The following is a 19,721-nucleotide window of genomic DNA, read 5'->3' on the forward strand; positions in this document are numbered from 1 at the left end:
CTGGGTGATGCGGTACTGGGCCGATTAATTGTTCCCTTTCCAAAGTGTGACTTCTGTTTTGGAGGAATCGGCAAAGAGCGCGCAAGCTTGACAAATCAACACCGAAGTTCAGAAGTTCAGAGTAATTTGTCTTGGGAACAAAGACTTCCCTGAAGCTACAGCCGTTCAAAGGAACTCCCGGTGCTCATGAGATGATTACAGATATACCTGAGACTGGCTCAATATTTGATCATTTTGCGAAGCCCTAGGACCTCTTTTGGTTTTTCTTCTGCTGACATTCCCCCCCATGGGGTCTAGACTTTGCAAAGGAAGGGAGGCTGAGGGCTCCCAAAAGTGTGTTTGTGCGGAAAACTACAGCCCAGAGTGGGTTACGGGAGGGCGTGTGCGTGTGTACAAGCGTGCTTGCCTGAGCTGTGGAGGGAGGGAGGAGGGGAGAGTTACCAGGGCTGCAAAACCGCCGCCTAGAGGCTCCTTCCTGCAGTGTATATAAAAGGCAAGTCCCGAGCCTGAGAGGTCTCAGTCGCTACAAACCGCTCAGCACTGGAGGAGCGCTCACAGCCAGGAAGGCAACCCAGAGCCCAGGCAGCCCTGAGGTAAGAATGCCGTGCTTCTGAGCAACGACAGCGAGGGCAGGGCTCTTGTTCTTACAGGTTTTTATTCAGAGAATTCTTGGATCCCTGAGCTGGGGGCCTTTGAGCCCGCAGGTCTGGTTTTGAAAACTCGGGGTGATTGCATGATGCATTCCTGCATTGCAAACTACTGATTTGGGGAGATCCGAGTTCAGTCACTCGTGGAGGGAAATCTCCGTGTGTATTTGTCTGCTACTGGACTCTGATTTGTCCCTGTGAGTACTTAAGTTCAAGGAGGCAGAGGAACTTTAGAGAGAATGAGGAATGCCCCATTTAGCTTGCCCAAAGCTGGCTTAGGGGTGAGCTTGGTACCACTGTTTACCTGCTCTGCTTCGGATTATCAGGTTGGACGTACGTAGAACTGGCTGTAAAAACATAAACATACTTTCAGAAAAGCATATACTGTGTTCAGAGGTGTCCTCCAGTAGACCAGACAACCGGGCTAAATGTTTCTGAGTTTAGGATGGGTTTACACTCGATGCTTTTGGCGGGGGTGGGGGTGGGAATTCTCAGCTCCTGAATTCTGGAAGTTGTAAATGTCAATGTTAGATACAGCTCATCTTATCTCTTCATTGCTTCCCTGCTAATCTAATTTTGAGAAAATATTGCCCAGCTTCAATTGGGGGAAAAAAAGAAGCTCACACACACACACACACACACACACACACACACACACACAAGTCTGGTATTTTATAACTCTCCAAGTAAACTGTGAGTATTAGAGAGTTTTGTTAGGGTGCATAAAGGTTCACAGGGCGGCCAGCAGTGAGGACTGCAGAGGGAGGTCAGGGGTGGGTGGTCAGCCAAGACTCCTGGCTGCTAGGAGAATGGGGCACTGTGAAAGGCAGACAGGCTGTCTCTTCCTCTCTTTCTCCCCATGTCTCTCTCCATTCATTTGCTCACAACAAGATTAATTAATTTCTCTGAAGTGGAGTCGGAGCAAGCATCGTTTAAAGGTGTCTGGGGGTAGTGGCATCCCTAAGACCTCAGTGTGCGCTGTGCTAGTGTGGAAACTTTCTGGTTTTCTTTGAAGGAGCAGATGCTGGCTTTGTGTCTATTTAGTTCAGGAGAATGTGGAGCTCAGATGAGCAGGACCAGAAAGGAGACAGGGCGCTCTGGTTTGTGTGTGTCTTGCTGCAGATTTTAAATGGAGAAAGCCCTGGTCTTTCTCCCGTCTCAATAGGAGCTTACCCCAGATGGAGAGAAAACCGTTCCTATCGAGAGCTGGACACAAGCTCCAGCTTGGAAACATTTTGCTCTAATTTCCCCCAGTCTGAGCAGTAAACACTGAGTGTTGTTCTGTGGTTGAGCTCAGCCACAGCCTCCAGGAGGCAGCAGGGGCAGGAGGGAGCTGTCTGTAAGGAGAGGTGTAAAGCAGGAAAAAGCTGCCTGCCTACATGTTGCCTGTTGCGCTGGCCAGTTTATTTTTAAAGGAGGATACATGGTGCAGTCACACAGATACTTTTAAAGGTTCCAGAAAGTTACACGGCAGTATGGCTGTGCTTAACCAAGTCAGGACTTTGCAGGTTAGCTTATCCAGTATTAATAGCAAGTCCTCAGGGAGCTAAGAAGGTATTATGATTTCTAATCAGGCCCAGAGCGGGCCAAGGATAGGCTTTCTAGATGGAAAAAAAAAAAAAAAAAACAAAAAAAAAACACAACCACGAAACACCCTGGTTAACCAGAACAGTGGCTTTTTGTGTGAGGATTTGAGGCAAAGAGCTCTTATTTTCAAATCCACATAGGGAAGTTGGTTGAAGTTACTCAGCGCTGAAGGGATACTTCTTTAAAACTCTAAGAGTCACCGAGGGAGGAAAGGAAAGGGTCGCAGATTTCAGAACTTTTCTTTTCTCACTGGTTTTGTAGCAAACAGAATGGAATTTGGGCCCAAAGGCATTCTTAACTTGTAAACTAAGCCACCCAGGGATTCCTAAGGACTGGCATGGTATTAAAATGCTTCTTGTTCCTTGTTAGGTGGGTGCGGCCTGTAATTCCAACACTCTAGAGGCTGAGGCAGGAGGATTGTAGTGAGTTCGAAGCCAGCTTGGGTTACAAAGCATACATACCATGCCTCAGAATAAATAAACAAACAAAAAGTCTTGTAATTGAAATCTGTGTGTTTAGATAAAAATTGATAATCATGTGTAGTGATGAGTGTTTTCAAAGTCCCCAGGCACTGGGACACCTATCCCCTATTACAATGAAAGCAAACAGCCTAAATAAACAGATGGGACCAGGTGGCAGGCAAGGGCATTTTCTGCAGGGAATGGTTGATGCCTTTCTGGCCAAGAATCTACTCACTTAGAAATGTTTCAGAAGGGGACAGCTAGTCTGCCCTCCCCCAAATTCATTCATTCTTTCTTTCTTTCTTTCTTTCTTTCTTTCTTTCTTTCTTTCTTTCTTTCCTTCCTTCCTTCCTTCCTTCCTTCCTTCCTTCCTTCCTTCCTTCCTTCCTTCCTTCTTTCTTAACACATCCCAGGAACTGTGGAATTTTATGGCAACAATTTTGCAGAGAACAAGTAGGTTGGAAGCAGACAGTGTTTTGTTCTCTGGCCCACAGCTGGGAGAGATGGAGGCTATCTCAGGTGCCCTTGAACTGCTACCGGGGGAGTTCTGGTGAGCATGGGAAGCTGTGTTTGAAGGCTGTGTCCGCTGGGTCTTCTCATTTTCCTGTTGGCTCTGAGTGTAGTATATAGGAAGAGCCTCAGCTTTCGTAACACGGTCTTGGGAACCCTGGACCTCCCATTGTCTTGCCCAGGTCCTAAGCTGGTGGGAATGCAGGCTCTGGCTATATCCTGCCAGCTGGCAGCCTTTGTGTGGTACAGGGACCGCGATCTCTCCACTGCAGGCAAGCTCTGCTCCCTTGGGCTGCTGAACACAATGGCTCTGACCCGGTTTCTGGATGGGACGTTCATTGTGTCTGTGAGTGTTCACAGTGCAGAAGGCTGTCTCATGTGTTGCTGGGAAGTTCAGCCAAGAACCCTGGGGATAGGTGGCCTGTATCGGAATCAGGGTGTGAGTTTTTCTCTCTGTATTTATTATTTTTTGAGTTCTCAAATAATTCAAAGCAGTCCCTTACTTACATGAAGTAAGGTCACTCAGGGCCACAGTGAATGTGTGGTCAAGACAGCACTGTTTCCCATTGGCTAGGTGCTGGGGGATAGACAGAGTCCCTCCCTTTCTGCACTTGAGACTAGTATTTGGCCATGGAAAGCTGCCTGGGTGGGTGTCACCTGGGTGGGTGTCACCCGGGTTTCAGGTAGACTTAAGCCGGGATTTGATTCATCAGGAACTGCAGCCATCACCTCCCTGGTGGGCAGTTGCCTCATAGTTCTACAGAGGTGGCCAGACTCTCCTGCTTCAGCAGCACACTCCGTGTAGACTCTCCCAGCCAACTGGAAACACTGTGCCTGCAGCACAGGACCCAAATGGGGGATACTGAGCCCGGATCCTCCTCTCTGGAGTGTGGACAAGCTGCAGCACATACATACATACTTCTGTTTGCATCCCTCCGTCTCGTCACCTGCCCTGACCTGTTTCCAGAGGTGTAGATAGTGAAGGCCCTGGACAAATGTCACCTCCTGGCTTGAGTCCACACCGAATTTCTCCAGGAAGTTCCATGTGGGACACAGGCCACAAGTTGCAGAAAACCTGTAAAGGAAGTGGAGGCAGTGGTCTGACAGGCCCAGAGGGCTTCTTGTTTTCTGGCAGAGTCTGGATCCTCAAAGCTGGAACCACATTATCTTATCTGACTTCTGTGGGTCAGTAAGCCTTATTTTCCAAGAGATCCTAGGCCAAGCCTTCTCCACTGTGTGGCACCTCTGTCTTTAAATCCTCTCTGCCCAAAGTCATGGCCTTTCTCCAAATCTGTGCTGGCATAGACAGGCGAAGGCTAACCCTCCTTGCCCATAGGTCAAGGCTCACCTCTGATCTCTGCTCTCCTCCATGGAGACGGTGACTCACCTTTCAGCAATACCTCTGTGACGTCCTGACTTGCCTCCGTTCTCCTGAAGGTTCCCCACCTTACTACTGAAGGATGTATCCATGCCTGGGAGGATGACAAGCCTTTGTAGCTTCCAGATGGTCTTGTTTAGATGGTGTGTACATGGGGGGAGGTGGTCCCTGTTTGAGCAGTGTCTCTGAGAAGAGAGCATCTGAATCACCTGGAAAAGGACTACAGTTGAGTCTTTGCAGATGCTCAGTGTTGCCCAGGTCATGCCTAGAGCATGACCGCTTTGCCAGGTCACTTTGCTCCATGAGTTAAAACAAAGGTAAATGTGACATGATGGGGAAGAGATGTATAGGGCAACAGTGTGGACAGCTTTGCAGTGAACAGTGGGATACACAGCTCTTAGACGGGAGGAGTGGGACAGGACCAGGCTAGGAAGGGTCTTCTACTCTCCGATGGGATGTGGTGAACATGTTGAGGCAATTTGGTGAACCTTAGCCAGACACCTGAACACACTTGGCAATCTCCTGAAGGATCTTTCTGGGGATAAGGACATATGGATCGCAGCCCAAACCACCACCCCATGGAGACTCTAAATTTGGATGCTTCTAATTCTGGTGCTGTCCCAGCATGCTAGAGAGCTTAGGCGAGCCATTTGAAAACAGCTGGATACCGCAGGCTGCTTGCAGCAGCTGGGTGTGATCCAGGACATTTTATGGAGAGTAGTGAACCTTAAAAGTGAGAGGCATATCTCTAAGAAAATCTTCCACTTTACAAAGAGGACTCTTGGGCCACTGGGACTGGGAGCCATGGCTGAACCACTTGATGGGCTGTGGACTCATGGGAGAGCTGGACAGATGTGGGTCGTGTCTGAGGATGTGCATCCATGGGAGAGCAGGGCAGATGTGGGTGATATCTGCGTGTAGATAATGGGCAAAGTCACTGACAAGCAAGACGGAATGAACTGAGAGTCAGTCCTGGGAAGAGCGAGCGAGACACTCTTGCTTTAGTGAATCTCTGGTCCAGAAAAGCAGAGCAGGAGCCTTTAATGGTCAGTGGCTCATTCCTCCCTCTGCTAAGATTTACATCATTTGGGCATTTTTCTGGAGTCAAAATGACAAGGCTGCCTCTGCCTTCGCCGCCTCCTGTTTACGTCTCGGACCAAAGTTTTAGCCTCGTGGAAGATCTTTGTCTGTGTTTTTGTATGCATGTATTTGCATAGAAAACACTCCTAATTTTGCCTTTTTTTCTGACATCAAGGGGATTGTGTGGCAGGCTGCTGTGCATCTGCCTCTTGCCTTTTGCTTAACAGCATGCCATTTACTGCCCTTGTTCTTAAAAGTAGCTCTCCCCCACCCCCCCCCCCCACCTACTTTTACAGCTGTGTCGTATTCCACACAGTAGATGCACCACACTTTATTGAACTGGTCTGCTATTGTTGAACATCTATACAGCCAACAGTTTTTGCTGGTAAACAAATGTCGCTTTAGTAGATACCTTGGATGTGCATTTGAGGACAGGTGGGTATCTCAAGAAGAGGTTCATGAATTTGTAAAATCATAGAATAAAATCACCATTCGGAGGCTCTGCTCCTCCCTCTCCCCAAGCATTCTTTACCCAGATGTGGTCCACTGGAAGCATCCGAAGTGAGTCTCATCCCTGCCTTCCCAGGGGTGGACTTCAAGTGAACAGGAATGAGACTGTGTGCAGGGGCACATGACAAATCACTCTTCACCTCTGACCTAAAGACAGCAGGGAAGGAACCAGGGTTGATTCCAGCGGTGGGGGGACTGGGCAGGATGGGGAAAGCTCTTTCTGGTCTCCTTGGTTGTCAGCCCTCCTTGTTGCCAGCAATGAACAGACCTGTCATGATGGCCAAGAGACATAAATTGTGGACACAAACCCCTGCCCATCCAGATTAGTGTGGAATGTAGTCCATTCTCCTGAGCTGCCCGGGAATCCCATGTCTGCTGGAGGGAGTCCAGGTCTCCATGCGGGGCTCTCTGGGAGGTCAGGAGAGTCTTATTTTCTCTTACTGACCTTCACTTTTAGATTTCTCTGAGAGCTTTGCCCAGGACAGGTGGAGTCCAGGGACTGTGTGTGGATGGATGTCATTCGGTTTACTGTGTCATGACTCCGCTTCTGTCAAAAATGCTGAAGGCCATTTGCTGAGGATTAAGCAAGAAATGGAGGAGGGCTCTTGGCTTCAGTGGTGGGCAGACATTACCAGTGTTAGGAGAGCACACACCTGATGTCCTGCATAGGGGCTGTGGCTTCCAGACCACAGCCAGGTGACATGCAGCTTTTGTTGTCCCTAAGAAGACGGATCGTCCTGTTATCATCTCTTTTCTAGAATCAGTCTTACTTGTTTCTAGAACCCGATGCACGAATGGTGTCCGAACGATGAAGGCCAGGCTGTGGGTGACTGTCTGACACCTCTTCCTTAGTCACCTGTGTGAAGCAGAGAGGTCAGGTTGCTCCTTCTGCCTGGTCTCCAGGAGCCTTCTACACCCAGTGGTCATGAAACCAAGGTTCTTTTCCCAGAGGTAAAAGCCAGAAGCCAAAGGGCTGGGGATGGGGGTGGATCCTCGAGCCCCTGCTACCATCCACTGCTGTTCTAGAATCCGACCAAAGCCAAGATTAGCAAATGCACAAGAGAGCCAGAGAGCTGATCCTGCATGGACTGTGGAAGAATGCAGAAGGCAGACACCTTCCCCTGCCCCTGCGCACATGCGCCTTCTTGGACCACTGCCAGCACTAAGCACGCCTGGGCACTGAAGGGAGGTGGTGGGAGCCAGGCGCTGCCTCCTGGTGCGGACAGAGAAGGAGGACAGGTTCAGGATCCAAGGTCAAGTCATCTAGGATTGAGGCCAGTTCTTTCTTTTGAGTTTCAGCCTCCATGACTGTGTTTACTGAAGCCTCAGGCTGTACCAGTAGGTCAAGAGGTCAAGGAAGGGCCCACACCATCGTCAACCAAGAACTCTGGTCTCCCTTTGCTGCCCCTCCTTTTGTATGCTTGTTGGGCCTGTTTTTTTAAAATCCTATCTCTGATGCTCTGTAGAGACTCCAGGCCAGAGAAGACTGAGAAGGCTCTGTCTAGACTGAGGCTCTTGTAATCCAGGCTGGCCTCCAACTTCTTATGTAGCTGAGGATGACCTTGAACTCTTGATCTTCTTGCTTCCACCCCCTGAGTGCTTTATTTGAATGAAATAGAGTAAAAAGAAAATAGATCTTTGCCCTGGAGTCATGAAGGACACAATTCTTGTTCATTCTTTCCAAGTCAGGAGCTCGGAGTGGAGAGTCAGCAGGCAGTGTGTGTGTGTGTGTGTGTGTGTGTGTGTGTGTGTGTGTGTGTGTGTGTAGCAGTTCTAAGCAACCTGGGGCTGGCGCTCTTATCAGAGGCCGGTCCAGCTGGTCATGGAGGATCCATCCTTTGGAAGGGACTCTCCGCAGCTCCGACAGCTGCTCTTCTGAACTTCTCAGAACTGTGTTGTAGGACAGAACCAGCATCTTCTATGCTGTATGGGCTCTGGGTCCACCTGCCAGGACATCTCTGAGGACCATCGCCCTCTCCATCCATGGGAGACGCTCTGAATGAGGAGGATGTGAAGCTCCCTATTCAGAAGGCGAGATCTTCAATCAGCAGCTGAGGACACAGAATCTAGCCAGATTGCCAGGGAAGAAGCCCCTTCCAGGCATTCTCCTTTAGTTGGGGTTCAGGAGTGGATCACCTGCTGTGGGTTGAAGGTGTGGGTGGTCCTAAGTGGCATCAGAAGTTATTTCTTTTAAAGATTGCATCTCCATTGTCTCGAAGAAGAAAGCCCTCTGACTTGCTGTTGCCTGCCAGCTCTTGACTTGCCCTCTGTCAGGGATTTAATACTCCTAAGAGCACATTGCCAGCATTCTTGTTAGTGAGGTCAGGCTTTGCTAACGGGGGTAATTGGCCACTTCCAGCTGGAGAGTCCTGTGTGCTCTCCTCCGGACCATGTGCTGGAGGTGAAGGTTTGTGGTGCTCCTGCTGATTCTCAGCTTCTGTGTTGTGCCCTTCTGCCCTGGGACAGTAGACACAGGTGGTTAAATCTTAGTTTAGATGTGATTGAGAAGTCATCATGTTAACCCAGGTATGTCCAATCCTGGATTTAGTGGTTTTTCATACCTTGGTGTCAGCCTCCTGGGCACTGACCCACTGACTGCAGTCCCATGGGAGTTCTCATGCTTAACCTGGAGTCCATCGCCAGTGAACCCAAAAAAGACAACCTTGGCTCTCTTTCAGTTATCACCTCATGACTGGTGCCATCATGTGAGTGGATGCCTCTCCATTCAGGTCATGCAGTGTAGTTTGGCCGTGATGACATGGTCAGTTGTCCCAGAACCATGAACAGATGGGCACTAGAAGACAGTTCCCGGCAGTCCTTACAGTGTCTGGAGAAATCACCCCAGGCATAGTGCTTCCCTGGGGTCACATTCTCACTAGGTGTGACATGATGACAGCTAAGCATGTTGGCTTCAGGTCAGGCAGTTCAGCAGGGACATCAGTCAACAGGTTCATCAGCCCTGCAGAGATACAGCAGGTGGCTGATGGCTTATATGCTTTGAGTCTCTGCACACAGTGCTCTCCATTGAGCAAGTAAGAAATGGAAACTCAGGCAAAGGCTAAGAGCTTGAGGCAGCTGGCTGGTTGCCCTTGGCTGAAAACTCCCAGCAAACCCAGAGTCTGCAAGTTTGGGGTACAGTCAGATGGCAGGGCATTCCACACACGCTGGCTGTGTTTCCTATGGCCTTCATGACTGTCAGTTGAGGGCAGGTGAGGACCCAGGGAGGCTCCAGGTTAGCAGATGGATATTGCAAAAAGCCTGAAAACAGAGTCCCATTTTAAATGCAAATTGAAAGAGGATTTAAAGTGCTTTCATTAAGACACCAAAGCAACACACTTGTAATTTTCATGCCAAGAGCAAATCAACCCTGCCACTCTTGGGGATGTCAGTAAAATGGTTCTGTGGACTCCCACTGAGTGTAGGCAAGCCGTCAGCATTGCTGTGTCCAGGACTCTGCCGGCTGACATTTCTTTGTCCCTTGTATCATGTTGATCTCACACCCAGGACTCAGCCAAGCTGATGCCTCAATAACACAGCCCTGGCAAGACACAGCAGACAAACACAGCTTCTCTTTAGCATCATGGAGCTGTAGCTGGCATGTGGCTTTGTTTCCCCCAGCCTTATTTTCTTCTCTCCTTTCTTTGTGAAGACTTCATAAAGCAAAATGAATGTTTTAACTGAGACCTGAGGTTTTCCTAGGGAAATGATCTTGTCTCTCTGTCTGTCCAGTTTCCTTTGCTGTAGGTCATTTGGTGGCTCTCCTCCAGACCATGGATGTGCATCTGTTTGACTATGCAGAGCCTGGGAACTACTCTGACATCAACTGGCCATGCAACAGCAGTGACTGCATTGTGGTAGACACTGTGCAGTGTCCCACCATGCCCAACAAGAGTGTGCTGTTGTACACACTCTCCTTCATCTACATTTTCATCTTCGTGATTGGCATGATTGCCAACTCCGTGGTGGTCTGGGTGAACATCCAGGCCAAGACCACAGGCTATGACACACACTGCTACATCTTGAACCTGGCCATTGCAGACCTGTGGGTCGTCATCACTATCCCTGTCTGGGTGGTCAGTCTCGTGCAACATAACCAGTGGCCCATGGGTGAGCTTACATGCAAGGTCACACACCTCATCTTCTCCATCAACCTTTTTGGGAGCATCTTCTTCCTGGCATGCATGAGCGTAGACCGCTATCTGTCCATTACCTACTTTACCAGCACCTCTAGCTATAAGAAGAAGATGGCACGCCGTGTTGTCTGCATCTTGGTGTGGCTGCTGGCCTTTTTTGTGTCCTTGCCTGATACCTACTACCTGAAGACAGTTACATCTGCTTCTAACAACGAGACCTACTGCCGGTCCTTCTACCCTGAGCACAGCATCAAGGAATGGCTGATAGGCATGGAGCTGGTCTCCGTCATCTTGGGTTTTGCTGTTCCCTTCACCATCATTGCTATCTTCTACTTCCTGCTTGCCAGAGCCATGTCAGCATCAGGAGACCAGGAGAAGCACAGCAGCCGGAAGATCATCTTCTCCTACGTGGTGGTCTTCCTGGTGTGTTGGCTGCCATACCACGCTGTGGTTCTTCTGGACATCTTCTCCATCTTGCACTACATCCCGTTCACCTGCCAGCTGGAGAATGTGCTCTTCACAGCCCTGCATGTCACTCAGTGCCTGTCCCTGGTGCATTGCTGTGTCAACCCAGTGCTCTACAGCTTTATCAACCGTAACTACCGGTACGAGCTGATGAAGGCCTTCATTTTCAAGTACTCAGCTAAGACAGGCCTCACCAAGCTCATCGATGCCTCCAGAGTGTCAGAGACGGAGTACTCTGCCCTGGAACAGAACACCAAGTGATCGCTCTGCAGAGGTGTAGGGACATATGTGTGGTGCAAGTCGGGCGCTGAGCCCTGTGGTTTCTAGAAGAAAGCAAAATAGCTTGAGGCCCTGTGGCTTAAGTGGTATGAAGAGAAGAAGGTGTGTGACCACGCTTCTTGTCTCTCAGAATCCAGCCAAGATGGCTGTCACCTGGACGCTCATCCTGACAGCTTGCCCAAGGCAGGGCTGTGCTTTGCAGCCAGAGCTGTGTATAAAAGCCAGCCTCAGGACAGGTTCATGGACATCTGTATAATAGAATCTTCTGTGTTTCCTCAAGTTTTTACTTGGTGACTTTTGTATTTAAGTTTTAAGACTTTATTTTCTCACTATGGATGTACCTTATAAATGTATTTGAAAGTTAAATATATTTTAAATATTGTATGGGAGGTGTAACGCTGTTGTATTCAGACCATGTAGGCCTCAGATTAGATGGACTTGAGTTTTGACTAAGGATGACATTAATTGTTAGCTGATTTGAAATTATATATATATAAATATATATATAAAAAGTTTATGCCAGTCTTGGCTGAAATGTTTTATTTACAATAGTTTTATATCTGTGTGGTGTTTTGTGCCGGCACAGGATATGGAACAAAAACTGCCCAGCAATGCAGTTTGTGACATGAACCATATTGTAGAGTTATGTTTCTGGCTGCAAACCCGTGAACAAAGGGAACAGAGCGTTCTCTTTATTTGTAAGTTATTTTTTTAAATAAAGATTTTTGTTTCCTAAAACTGCTTCTGGGTTTCTGTTTTGAAAGCGTGCTTGGGCTTTGGACGGCATGCATGCTACTAATGAATGGACGTGTGTGGCAGACCCATGCATGAACAATGTTCAATGAGAGAGAACTGCCATAAAGCCCAACTGTGGGGCTCCCGTGGACGGACTGGTGTAATGGCAGCATCTGGGCAGGGTGAGCAGTATTGCTTTGCTCCTGAAAGACCATTTTCAGGCAGTGATGTGTTTGGAGAGGTGGGGAGGATGAGGAAGGTAAGGGTTGGTAGAGCTCAGTGGCTGATGGGTAGAACTTGCCGAAAAGATGTTCGGCCTTCTGTCCACTGTCCAGGAACTCAAGTCCTCACCTCAACGCCTGCCGTCCTCCACAGTCACATGCCCATTAGACCTCCCTGCTGAGCACATAGGGTTCAGCACTGCTTTCCTATTCTTCCTACTAAGTGCAACTGAGAGCTATGCATGCTATGTGACTTGCCAATCACTGACACCTTCCATCCCAGCACTCTGGAGGCAGAGGCAGGTGGAGCTCTGTGAGGTCAAGACCAGGGTCAACCTAATCTACATAGTGAGCTCCAGGCTAGCCAGGGCTATGTGGTAAGTCTCTGTCTCAAAATACATACATACATACATACATACATACATACATACATACATACATACTACCCCAAAATAAATAAATAAATAGAATAAAACAAAATAAAAAATTAAGGCTTTGGACACCCCCCTCCCCAATACAGGCAGCGAGTGCTCAGCCTGTGCATTCATTTACACTGCAATGAGTTTGAAAGTGTTCTTTTGAAATGGGTCTACTGCCCTCACCTAGTCTCCATGGAGCCAAGGGAACACTAGAGGTGTCAGCAGGCAAGTGTTCCAGGCAGAAGCTCAGAGACAGGCTGGCTGCCAAAGCTGCCCTTACCCACTCCGGCTCAGGATGATCTACATGGGAGCTGGGAACCCAGGTACAGATAGATCAAAGTCAAAATGCTGATCTGGGGGCCTGCGGCTGCCCTTCTGCAGGAAAGCCCCTGTGTACGTGGGCTTTCCCCCATTCACAGTCAGTGGCCTTAAAGGTCCCCAGGGACACATGGACCATGTCAGCAGCAGGGCATCTATATCCTGTGAAGGTCTTCATGTCTGAAAATTTGACACTAGGGCTGCAATTGTATTAATACCTGCTGGATGCACACCTACATTCCTTGGTGCTTGGACAGTTGGCCTCTATCCAAAGAACATTCTGCCTAGACAGCGATAATACAGACAATGAGATGATAGTCAGAAATAACACAGACAATGAGAGAATAGTCCAACAATAGGCAAAATCACTGACGAGGGAAATTACAGCCCAGTGTGGGTCCCTAACAATAAACAGGGACCCCAGGGCTGCTCTGAGGTTTCAAGTGCTTCAAATGAGCAGAAACACTCTCTCTAAGAAGTGAACTCAAGGGGAATGGGGAGTGTGTGAGAGAGAGAGGTGGACTCAGACCAGAGGCTGTAGCTCAGCCTGCATTCAGTGGAAATAGTCAACATAACTCACCTCCAGCTTTGAGCCCCATCGTGGCCAGTGAAGACCTGCCTTTCTCTAGAGCACTGGGTAAGTGATAGGTGGCTGGACCTTGCTGGGTTGGGTAGGGGTCCTTGATGGTCATTTGTCCGTAATGATGCCTGCTACACCTTTTCTGCCTGGTCCTCAGGCAGGTCTCCTGTGTCAGGCCTAGTCCAGGAGCTCCTGCTGTCATGTGGGACCCTGGGGTGATGCTGGGGAGACTACTCATCACTTTCTACATTGTTATCACGCTGTGCCACAGGGTAGCCATCTAGCTGCCTCCTGCTCCGAGATGAGGGGAAGGCCACAGAAAAAGGTTCACCAGCCTGTGTCTTTGCACCAGGGGGATTTCCTCTGTTGGCCCCACAAGGTTCTATCTGTCAAGTCTGCTGTCCCAGGATGCAGGTGCCACCTCCATCTCAGAGATGGCTCAGTGACAGAGCTCTCTCCATATTTCTACAAACCCCCTTTTTCGTCCCCCTGGGGCTTCAAGACCTGGTGATGCATCAGTGCTGTTTATACTCCAAGTCTGCCTTTGGGCTTCTGCAGCACCATTCCTGAGGTGCTATGGGAGAATGAAGAATCAAGGGGTGTAGAATGTGCTCAAGGGAATTGGCCATCCCTTACCATGGAAAGAATAGTCTGCCCCCATCCACATATGTGAGTACTGGAGAGGCAGAAGGAAGATGGTGTGAGTGGGTGGGTATGGTGCATAACTTGGCAGAAAAAGGGAAGCCAAGAGACCTTGATTTCCCTTAAATCTGGACACCAGAGGCCCAGGAATTCTGTAACCTGGGGTGTTGGCTAGTTTTATGTCAACTTGACACAAGCTACGAGTCATTTTGGAGGAAGGAACTTCATCGGAGAAAATGTCCCCATTAGATTGGCTTGTGGTCTAGCCTGGGGTGCATTTTCTTGATTCATGATTAATAGGAGAGAGCCCAGTTCCCTGTGGGTGGCACCATCCCTGGGCTGGTCATCCTGGGTGCTATAGAAAGCAGACTGAACAAGCCATGGAGAGCAAGCCTGTGAACAGCACTCCTCCATGGCTCTGCTTTAGTTCCTGCCTCCAGGTCCCTGCCTTGAGATCTTGTCCTGACTTCCCCCAGCAATGGACTATTGCCTGGAATTGTATGTTGAAATAAACCCTTTCTTCACAGCAATAAGAAATCTGACCATGGCGCTTAGAGTGCACTCTTTTGGCTACCTTTGTGAAAGACAGACCTTTCAAAATGCCAGCCTTCAGCCTCCCAAAGCCTCTTGATGCCTTAACAGCCGGTGGCACTTGTACTTTAGGAGGACAGTGGGTGTGTCCCAGCTATCAGAAAAAAAAGCAGCTTTTGCTTCCTCAGGGCTCCTTCCTGGAGCCATGCCTCTCTGCACCCTCCATTCTTCTGCTGGCAGGGCAGATGTTCCAGGGATGGCAGGCAGTGCTTGTTAGTGCCGCCTTCTATTGTGTAGACCTACTCTACCTGGTTTGATGCATAAACTGCTTACTCTGAGTATGGCTTGGGTTTTCTGGAAATGAAGACTGATGGCTGTCAAAGCCTTGGCATCAAGGAACAAAAACCTAACCACTGCTCAATGCCGTTTAGTCCTCTGAGGAGCCTTACGCAAATGCCCATCTCAGCACACCGGGGGAGACCCACCCCTGACAAGCGTGTTCACAACTGTCAGAGAGTCACGAAGTTTAAGGTGATTGTACCCGAGGCTTGTAGGGGCTTCTCCTGGAAGCAGCTGTAGGAGTCTGGTGTATTTACCAGGACGTGGAAATTCTAACTTCTGGGCTTCTCCCTGGGAGTCACTTTGTCTCTGGTAGGTCCCAGAGACACCCATCTAAGCCAAACACGGTGCCTCAGAGCTCAGGAGAAATATGAGGATCTATGGACTCTCATGGGGTGGAATGGGATGGGATGGATAGGGTGGGATGTGTAGGAGAGAGCTACAAGGAGGCCCCCAGGTACCTGATGGGGGAGCAGGGTCTCACTTCTGAGTTCTGTGTTGCTTCTTTGTAGATTTTAGTCCTTCAAGAGTGTGGGTTCAGATGGGTCAAATACTTCAAAAGATCAGCTTCGCACTGACAAACATCTTCCACTCCCTTATCCCTGGATCTTCAGGCAGAGTTTCTGTTCAGCTTCGGTGTGGTATCTTCCTGCAACACCTTCAAGGGCCCTATGGTCTTGATTCCAGGGATACCATACACACATGGCATGAGACAAGTTTGAACAAGTTCTGGTGGGGAATTGACTTCCCTGCACCATTTGGCTTTGTGGTGTTTTACTGTGTTGTGGGTAGCTGGGGAGACCTGGCAGTGGGTCAATCCTCCTAGGAACATTTCCTTCCCTTACTTCGATTCTCTCACCCTCATACACTCGCATGCATATGCCCACAGACGGACATGCCTGGACTCGCTACTGCTCCTGTAACCAACACACGTGCCGACATGGTTTCCAGTGTCATGTTTGGGATGAGCTGCATGAGCATTCTGGATATGATTTGAGGTTCATCTTCTAAGAGGAACTGTTACCTACCATGGTGGGGGCAGCCCTGGGAGCAGACCAGAGAACCGTCACTGCTCACCACGTTGGGAACTGAGAAAGGCTTTAACTTAGCTAAACCCAGTTGCTCTTCTGTGGCATTGGATGTGATATGCCTTGTTCCAAAGGATTATTGTGATAACCCTAATCATAAGAAGGGCTTGTTACAAATACTCAGAAGACAGCAGCTGACACATCCTCACTCTCTGGACCATCTTCAGTTTTTCCCCATAACAATAAGGCATTCTAGAGAAACAAGGGGAAGTGAGGGAACATTTGTCTTTGGGATTCATGCCTTAGCAATGTTTTTCTGCTGAAGCAACTGTCCCATGACACACGTGGCAATACATAGACATATTTTTGGGGGGCTGGTGGGTGATGGGGAAATTAGCATCTAGTGGGTAGATGGTAAGGCCACTGCTGAACATCCCATGGTGCACAGTCTTGCCCAATAACAATGAAACATCAGGGTCCAGACATCAATAAAGTGGTGACGAGGAGGCCCTGGGCCTGGTGATGAGGAACCCTATCTAGCCACTAGGACTTGAGACTTCAGGATATCAATGATTTCCTTAGCAGGGCCTCTGACAATCCCAGGGCTGGGAACAGCATCCAAAGGGGACCAGCAGAGTCACGAATTGTCTTCTGACCCTTTCTCACACATAAACAAACAAACAAATAAATAAATGCACAGCCCCAGAAAGAACATGGTCAGTGGGCAGGGGCCAGCAGGATACTATCAGGCCTTGGTGATGGATGCCATGGCTTCGTACAGGTTTGGTGAGGTGCATATATTTCTTCTTTGAACCTCATACTACTGCTTCCCTTCCTGAGAGGATTATTCATGAGCCTGAAACATAGTACACCTGTGAAACAATGCAGTTGAATGAGTAGAGAGAGAAACGTGTCTGGAAATCTGCATGGGGCCTAATGTTCTTGGAAATTTGCCAAGATCCAACCCCTACCCCATGTGCATCATCTTTCTGTCACTGAAAACCGGGATGCTCTATGATTCTGTCACCAACATGGAAATGTACAGCCCCTAGGTATAACCCATGCTTTAGGGCTTGCCTGATGTCTGCTCCAAGCGTCTGGTCACCTGGCTGTCTGTAAGAAGCAATCCATACAGCCCTGGGTCTGGTCCCACACTGTCCTTACCTCCATTTTTGAGGGTCCTGCTTCTCAGCCTCTGAGATCCATGGGCCCAGGGCAGGATCCTGAATAAAAATGGTCATGGTTGTCTGTATGGTATGTGCAAAGTGAGGTACAGTTTTGGAACTTTGCCTCCTCCCTTCATGTCTGTGGGCTTTCATATGCTGATGCTCTCAGACACTTCAAGTAGGATTCTGAATGGCTGCCACTCAGGGCAGTTCTCCCTATAGGCTGAGGGGTATGGAGCGGGGACTTCACAGACATTTGTTACAACATAATGTCCAGAAGCAGAGAAACAGGCGCATCTGCATTTCCATAGTTATTTCCGGAACAAAATTGATTAAAACCATTTCCTAGGATAGGTCAGCATCTTCCCTTCAACAATTTTCACAAGAAAAGGCAGAGAGAAAGTCGTCGGGGCGATGGCATTAAATCTGCTTGGGTGACTCAGAATGTATGTTGGCACGGCAACGCGCCATGTGGCGGGCAGCAGACGTGTCTTGTTGGTGGCGGTGGCGTGTCTGAAGAGGCCTGGCTTCAGCAAGCCATGCACAATTTGCTTCCTTTTAGCCTTTCATATGAAAGCGTTTGAAGCTATCTTTTCATTCCCTTCCACGGGGCTGTAATCAATAGGAAGAACGCATTAAAAGTTCCCCACTGTCCCGTTTCTCAGGGTCCTTGTTGAAAGTGCGGGCTGCGTTCTGTGCAGTGCTGTAATGAGAATTTGAATTTCGTGTGGTGCCCGAAGTGTCAATGAAGAATCGCCAGTCCCCCAGCTGTGCAGCCCGAACCATGCCTTTGCCGACGATTTAGTCTGCACTTGCTCCTGTTAATTCATTCATCCATCCATACATTCGCTCATTCAATCACTAGTTGGACAGGCTTTATGGAACGCCCACTGCGGGCTGCACAATGTGCTTGTCTTTAAAGCACAGAGATGGCCAGGCCACTGCGGGCCACTGCGGGCCACTGCGTTTCCTTTAGAGATGCTCCCGGCCTGCAGCGGTGATGGGCAAAGAGACTTAAGAGAGTGCATCAAAGCCAGGGACATCCTGGAGTCTTAGCTGAAGGGAAGGTGTGGTCCCTTAGATCAGAGAAACAGGGAAGGCTTACCAGAGCAGGGGCCCTGCTGACGGCTAGAACTGCAGGGCAGGCCCAGGGACAAAGCTGGGACCTTAAGCCTCAGGTGCCAGGATGCCATTGATTTTTAACTGTTCTTGGGGGGGGGGGGCAGTGAAGGGGGTTGTTTGAGCAAAGCTAATGAATACTGAGACTGTCAATCCTTGTGTGGTGGCTTACATTGGTATTCATAGTTCACAATGTCCCCACTTTTGGGACAGAAAATGAAGCCCAGCAAGGAAGTGAAGAGATAGCTTAGAGAAGCCTAGGGCTTTCCACGTAGGTGATTGCAGCCTCCGCACAGTTGGCCTGAACACCCTCGGACTTGATCCTCATAGCTCCTTACAAAGTAGGGACACACCCAAAGTTCATGACTCCACAGGAATCCCAACTTGGCTTGTCCAGGGTGGCATCTTTTGGGTCGATTTCTGCCTACAGATTTGAGGCATCTATGGTTTTCTTCATTCAACAGAGCCGTGTGCAGTGTGTGTTGTACCGTGAGTCTGTTTTTGTTTGGCTGTTGTGTTCACGATGCTGTCCTTAAATACTGAGGAAGCAGAGAAAGGCGTCAGGAGGTGGCTCCTTGTTAACTCCTCAGGGTGATGACAGGGTTAACGCTAGTCTCAGAGGGAATAGTATGGCCCCTCAGTTGCGTGCGTGTGAGCGCGAGGGTGTGTATTTGTGTGTGATGTCATATGTATGTTGGGTGTATGTTGTATGTGAGTATGCATGGAACCAGTGCTGTATCAAGTATAAGTAATATGTACAGTGTATATGTGGGCTATTGTGTGTATATGTATATGTGGGTTGTGTGTATATGAAAGCTGTGGGCATGTATGGTGTGTTGTATAGTCCCTACACTGTCTATGTAGTGTCTGTTGTGTGGCCTAAGTTGTATGATGGCATATACTGTGTGTCTTGTGTGTACGGTGTGATGATGCGGTGCATGTTGTATAACTCTTGTGTCCTGCTTTGCCCAGATGTCCCGACTCTGAGGCTGAAAGCCATTCCAGGCCTGGATTGTGCTGGGTTTGTGTTTCTTTGGGCTCTGGCTCTGTCAGGGAAGCTCACACTGTCTAATCTGCTGCCTCCTTGCAGGGGTCAGTGTGTGGCAGTGCCTGCTGCAGCTGAGCTCTGTCCCTTCCTTCTCTGCTCATCCTTTCCTTCTGCACCTGGTCATAGGTCGGGTGGATAGGAACATTGCTTCCCTAGAAACACATGGCTAAAATGCATGCTTCACTGGCCACAGGGAACAGGCTGACTCTGACACTAGACACTAGCCCAGTCCTGCTGACAGGAAGGGTCCTTCTCATTCCACTGCCCACCAACTGGTATGTGCAATGACTTCAGATGAGCTCACCAAGGCCTCACCAGAGATCGAAGATCTGCATGATCTCTACCTGCCATGAGTCAGAGCAGTGGTTCTCAAGAGGGCATGGTCTTGCCCCCAGGGGACACTTGGCAAAGGTCTGGAGACAGCTTGGGTGTCATAAGTGGGTGTTGTTGCTAATATCCAGCACCCAGAGGCCAGGGATGTGTCTAGACATCCTGTAGTGCTGAGGATGGAGCTTGAGGTGGTGG

The 19,721-nt window shown here is 49.1% G+C and overlaps 1 protein-coding gene across 1 annotated transcript; it reads left to right on the top strand.

Annotated features, from left to right (window-relative positions):
* Window positions 1–505: 505 nt before the first annotated feature.
* Window positions 506–11,740, top strand: Ackr3 (atypical chemokine receptor 3). Its single transcript, XM_036173732.1, has 2 exons — window positions 506–593; window positions 9,903–11,740. The coding sequence occupies exon 2, from the start codon at window positions 9,944–9,946 to the stop codon at window positions 11,030–11,032; it is 1,089 nt and encodes a 362-aa protein (XP_036029625.1). The 5' UTR covers window positions 506–593; window positions 9,903–9,943; the 3' UTR covers window positions 11,033–11,740.
* The last annotated feature ends 7,981 nt before the right edge of the window (window positions 11,741–19,721 follow it).

This window comes from Onychomys torridus, chromosome 23, assembly GCF_903995425.1.
Source record: "Onychomys torridus chromosome 23, mOncTor1.1, whole genome shotgun sequence".
In the NCBI taxonomy this organism is placed as follows: Eukaryota; Metazoa; Chordata; class Mammalia; order Rodentia; family Cricetidae; genus Onychomys; species Onychomys torridus.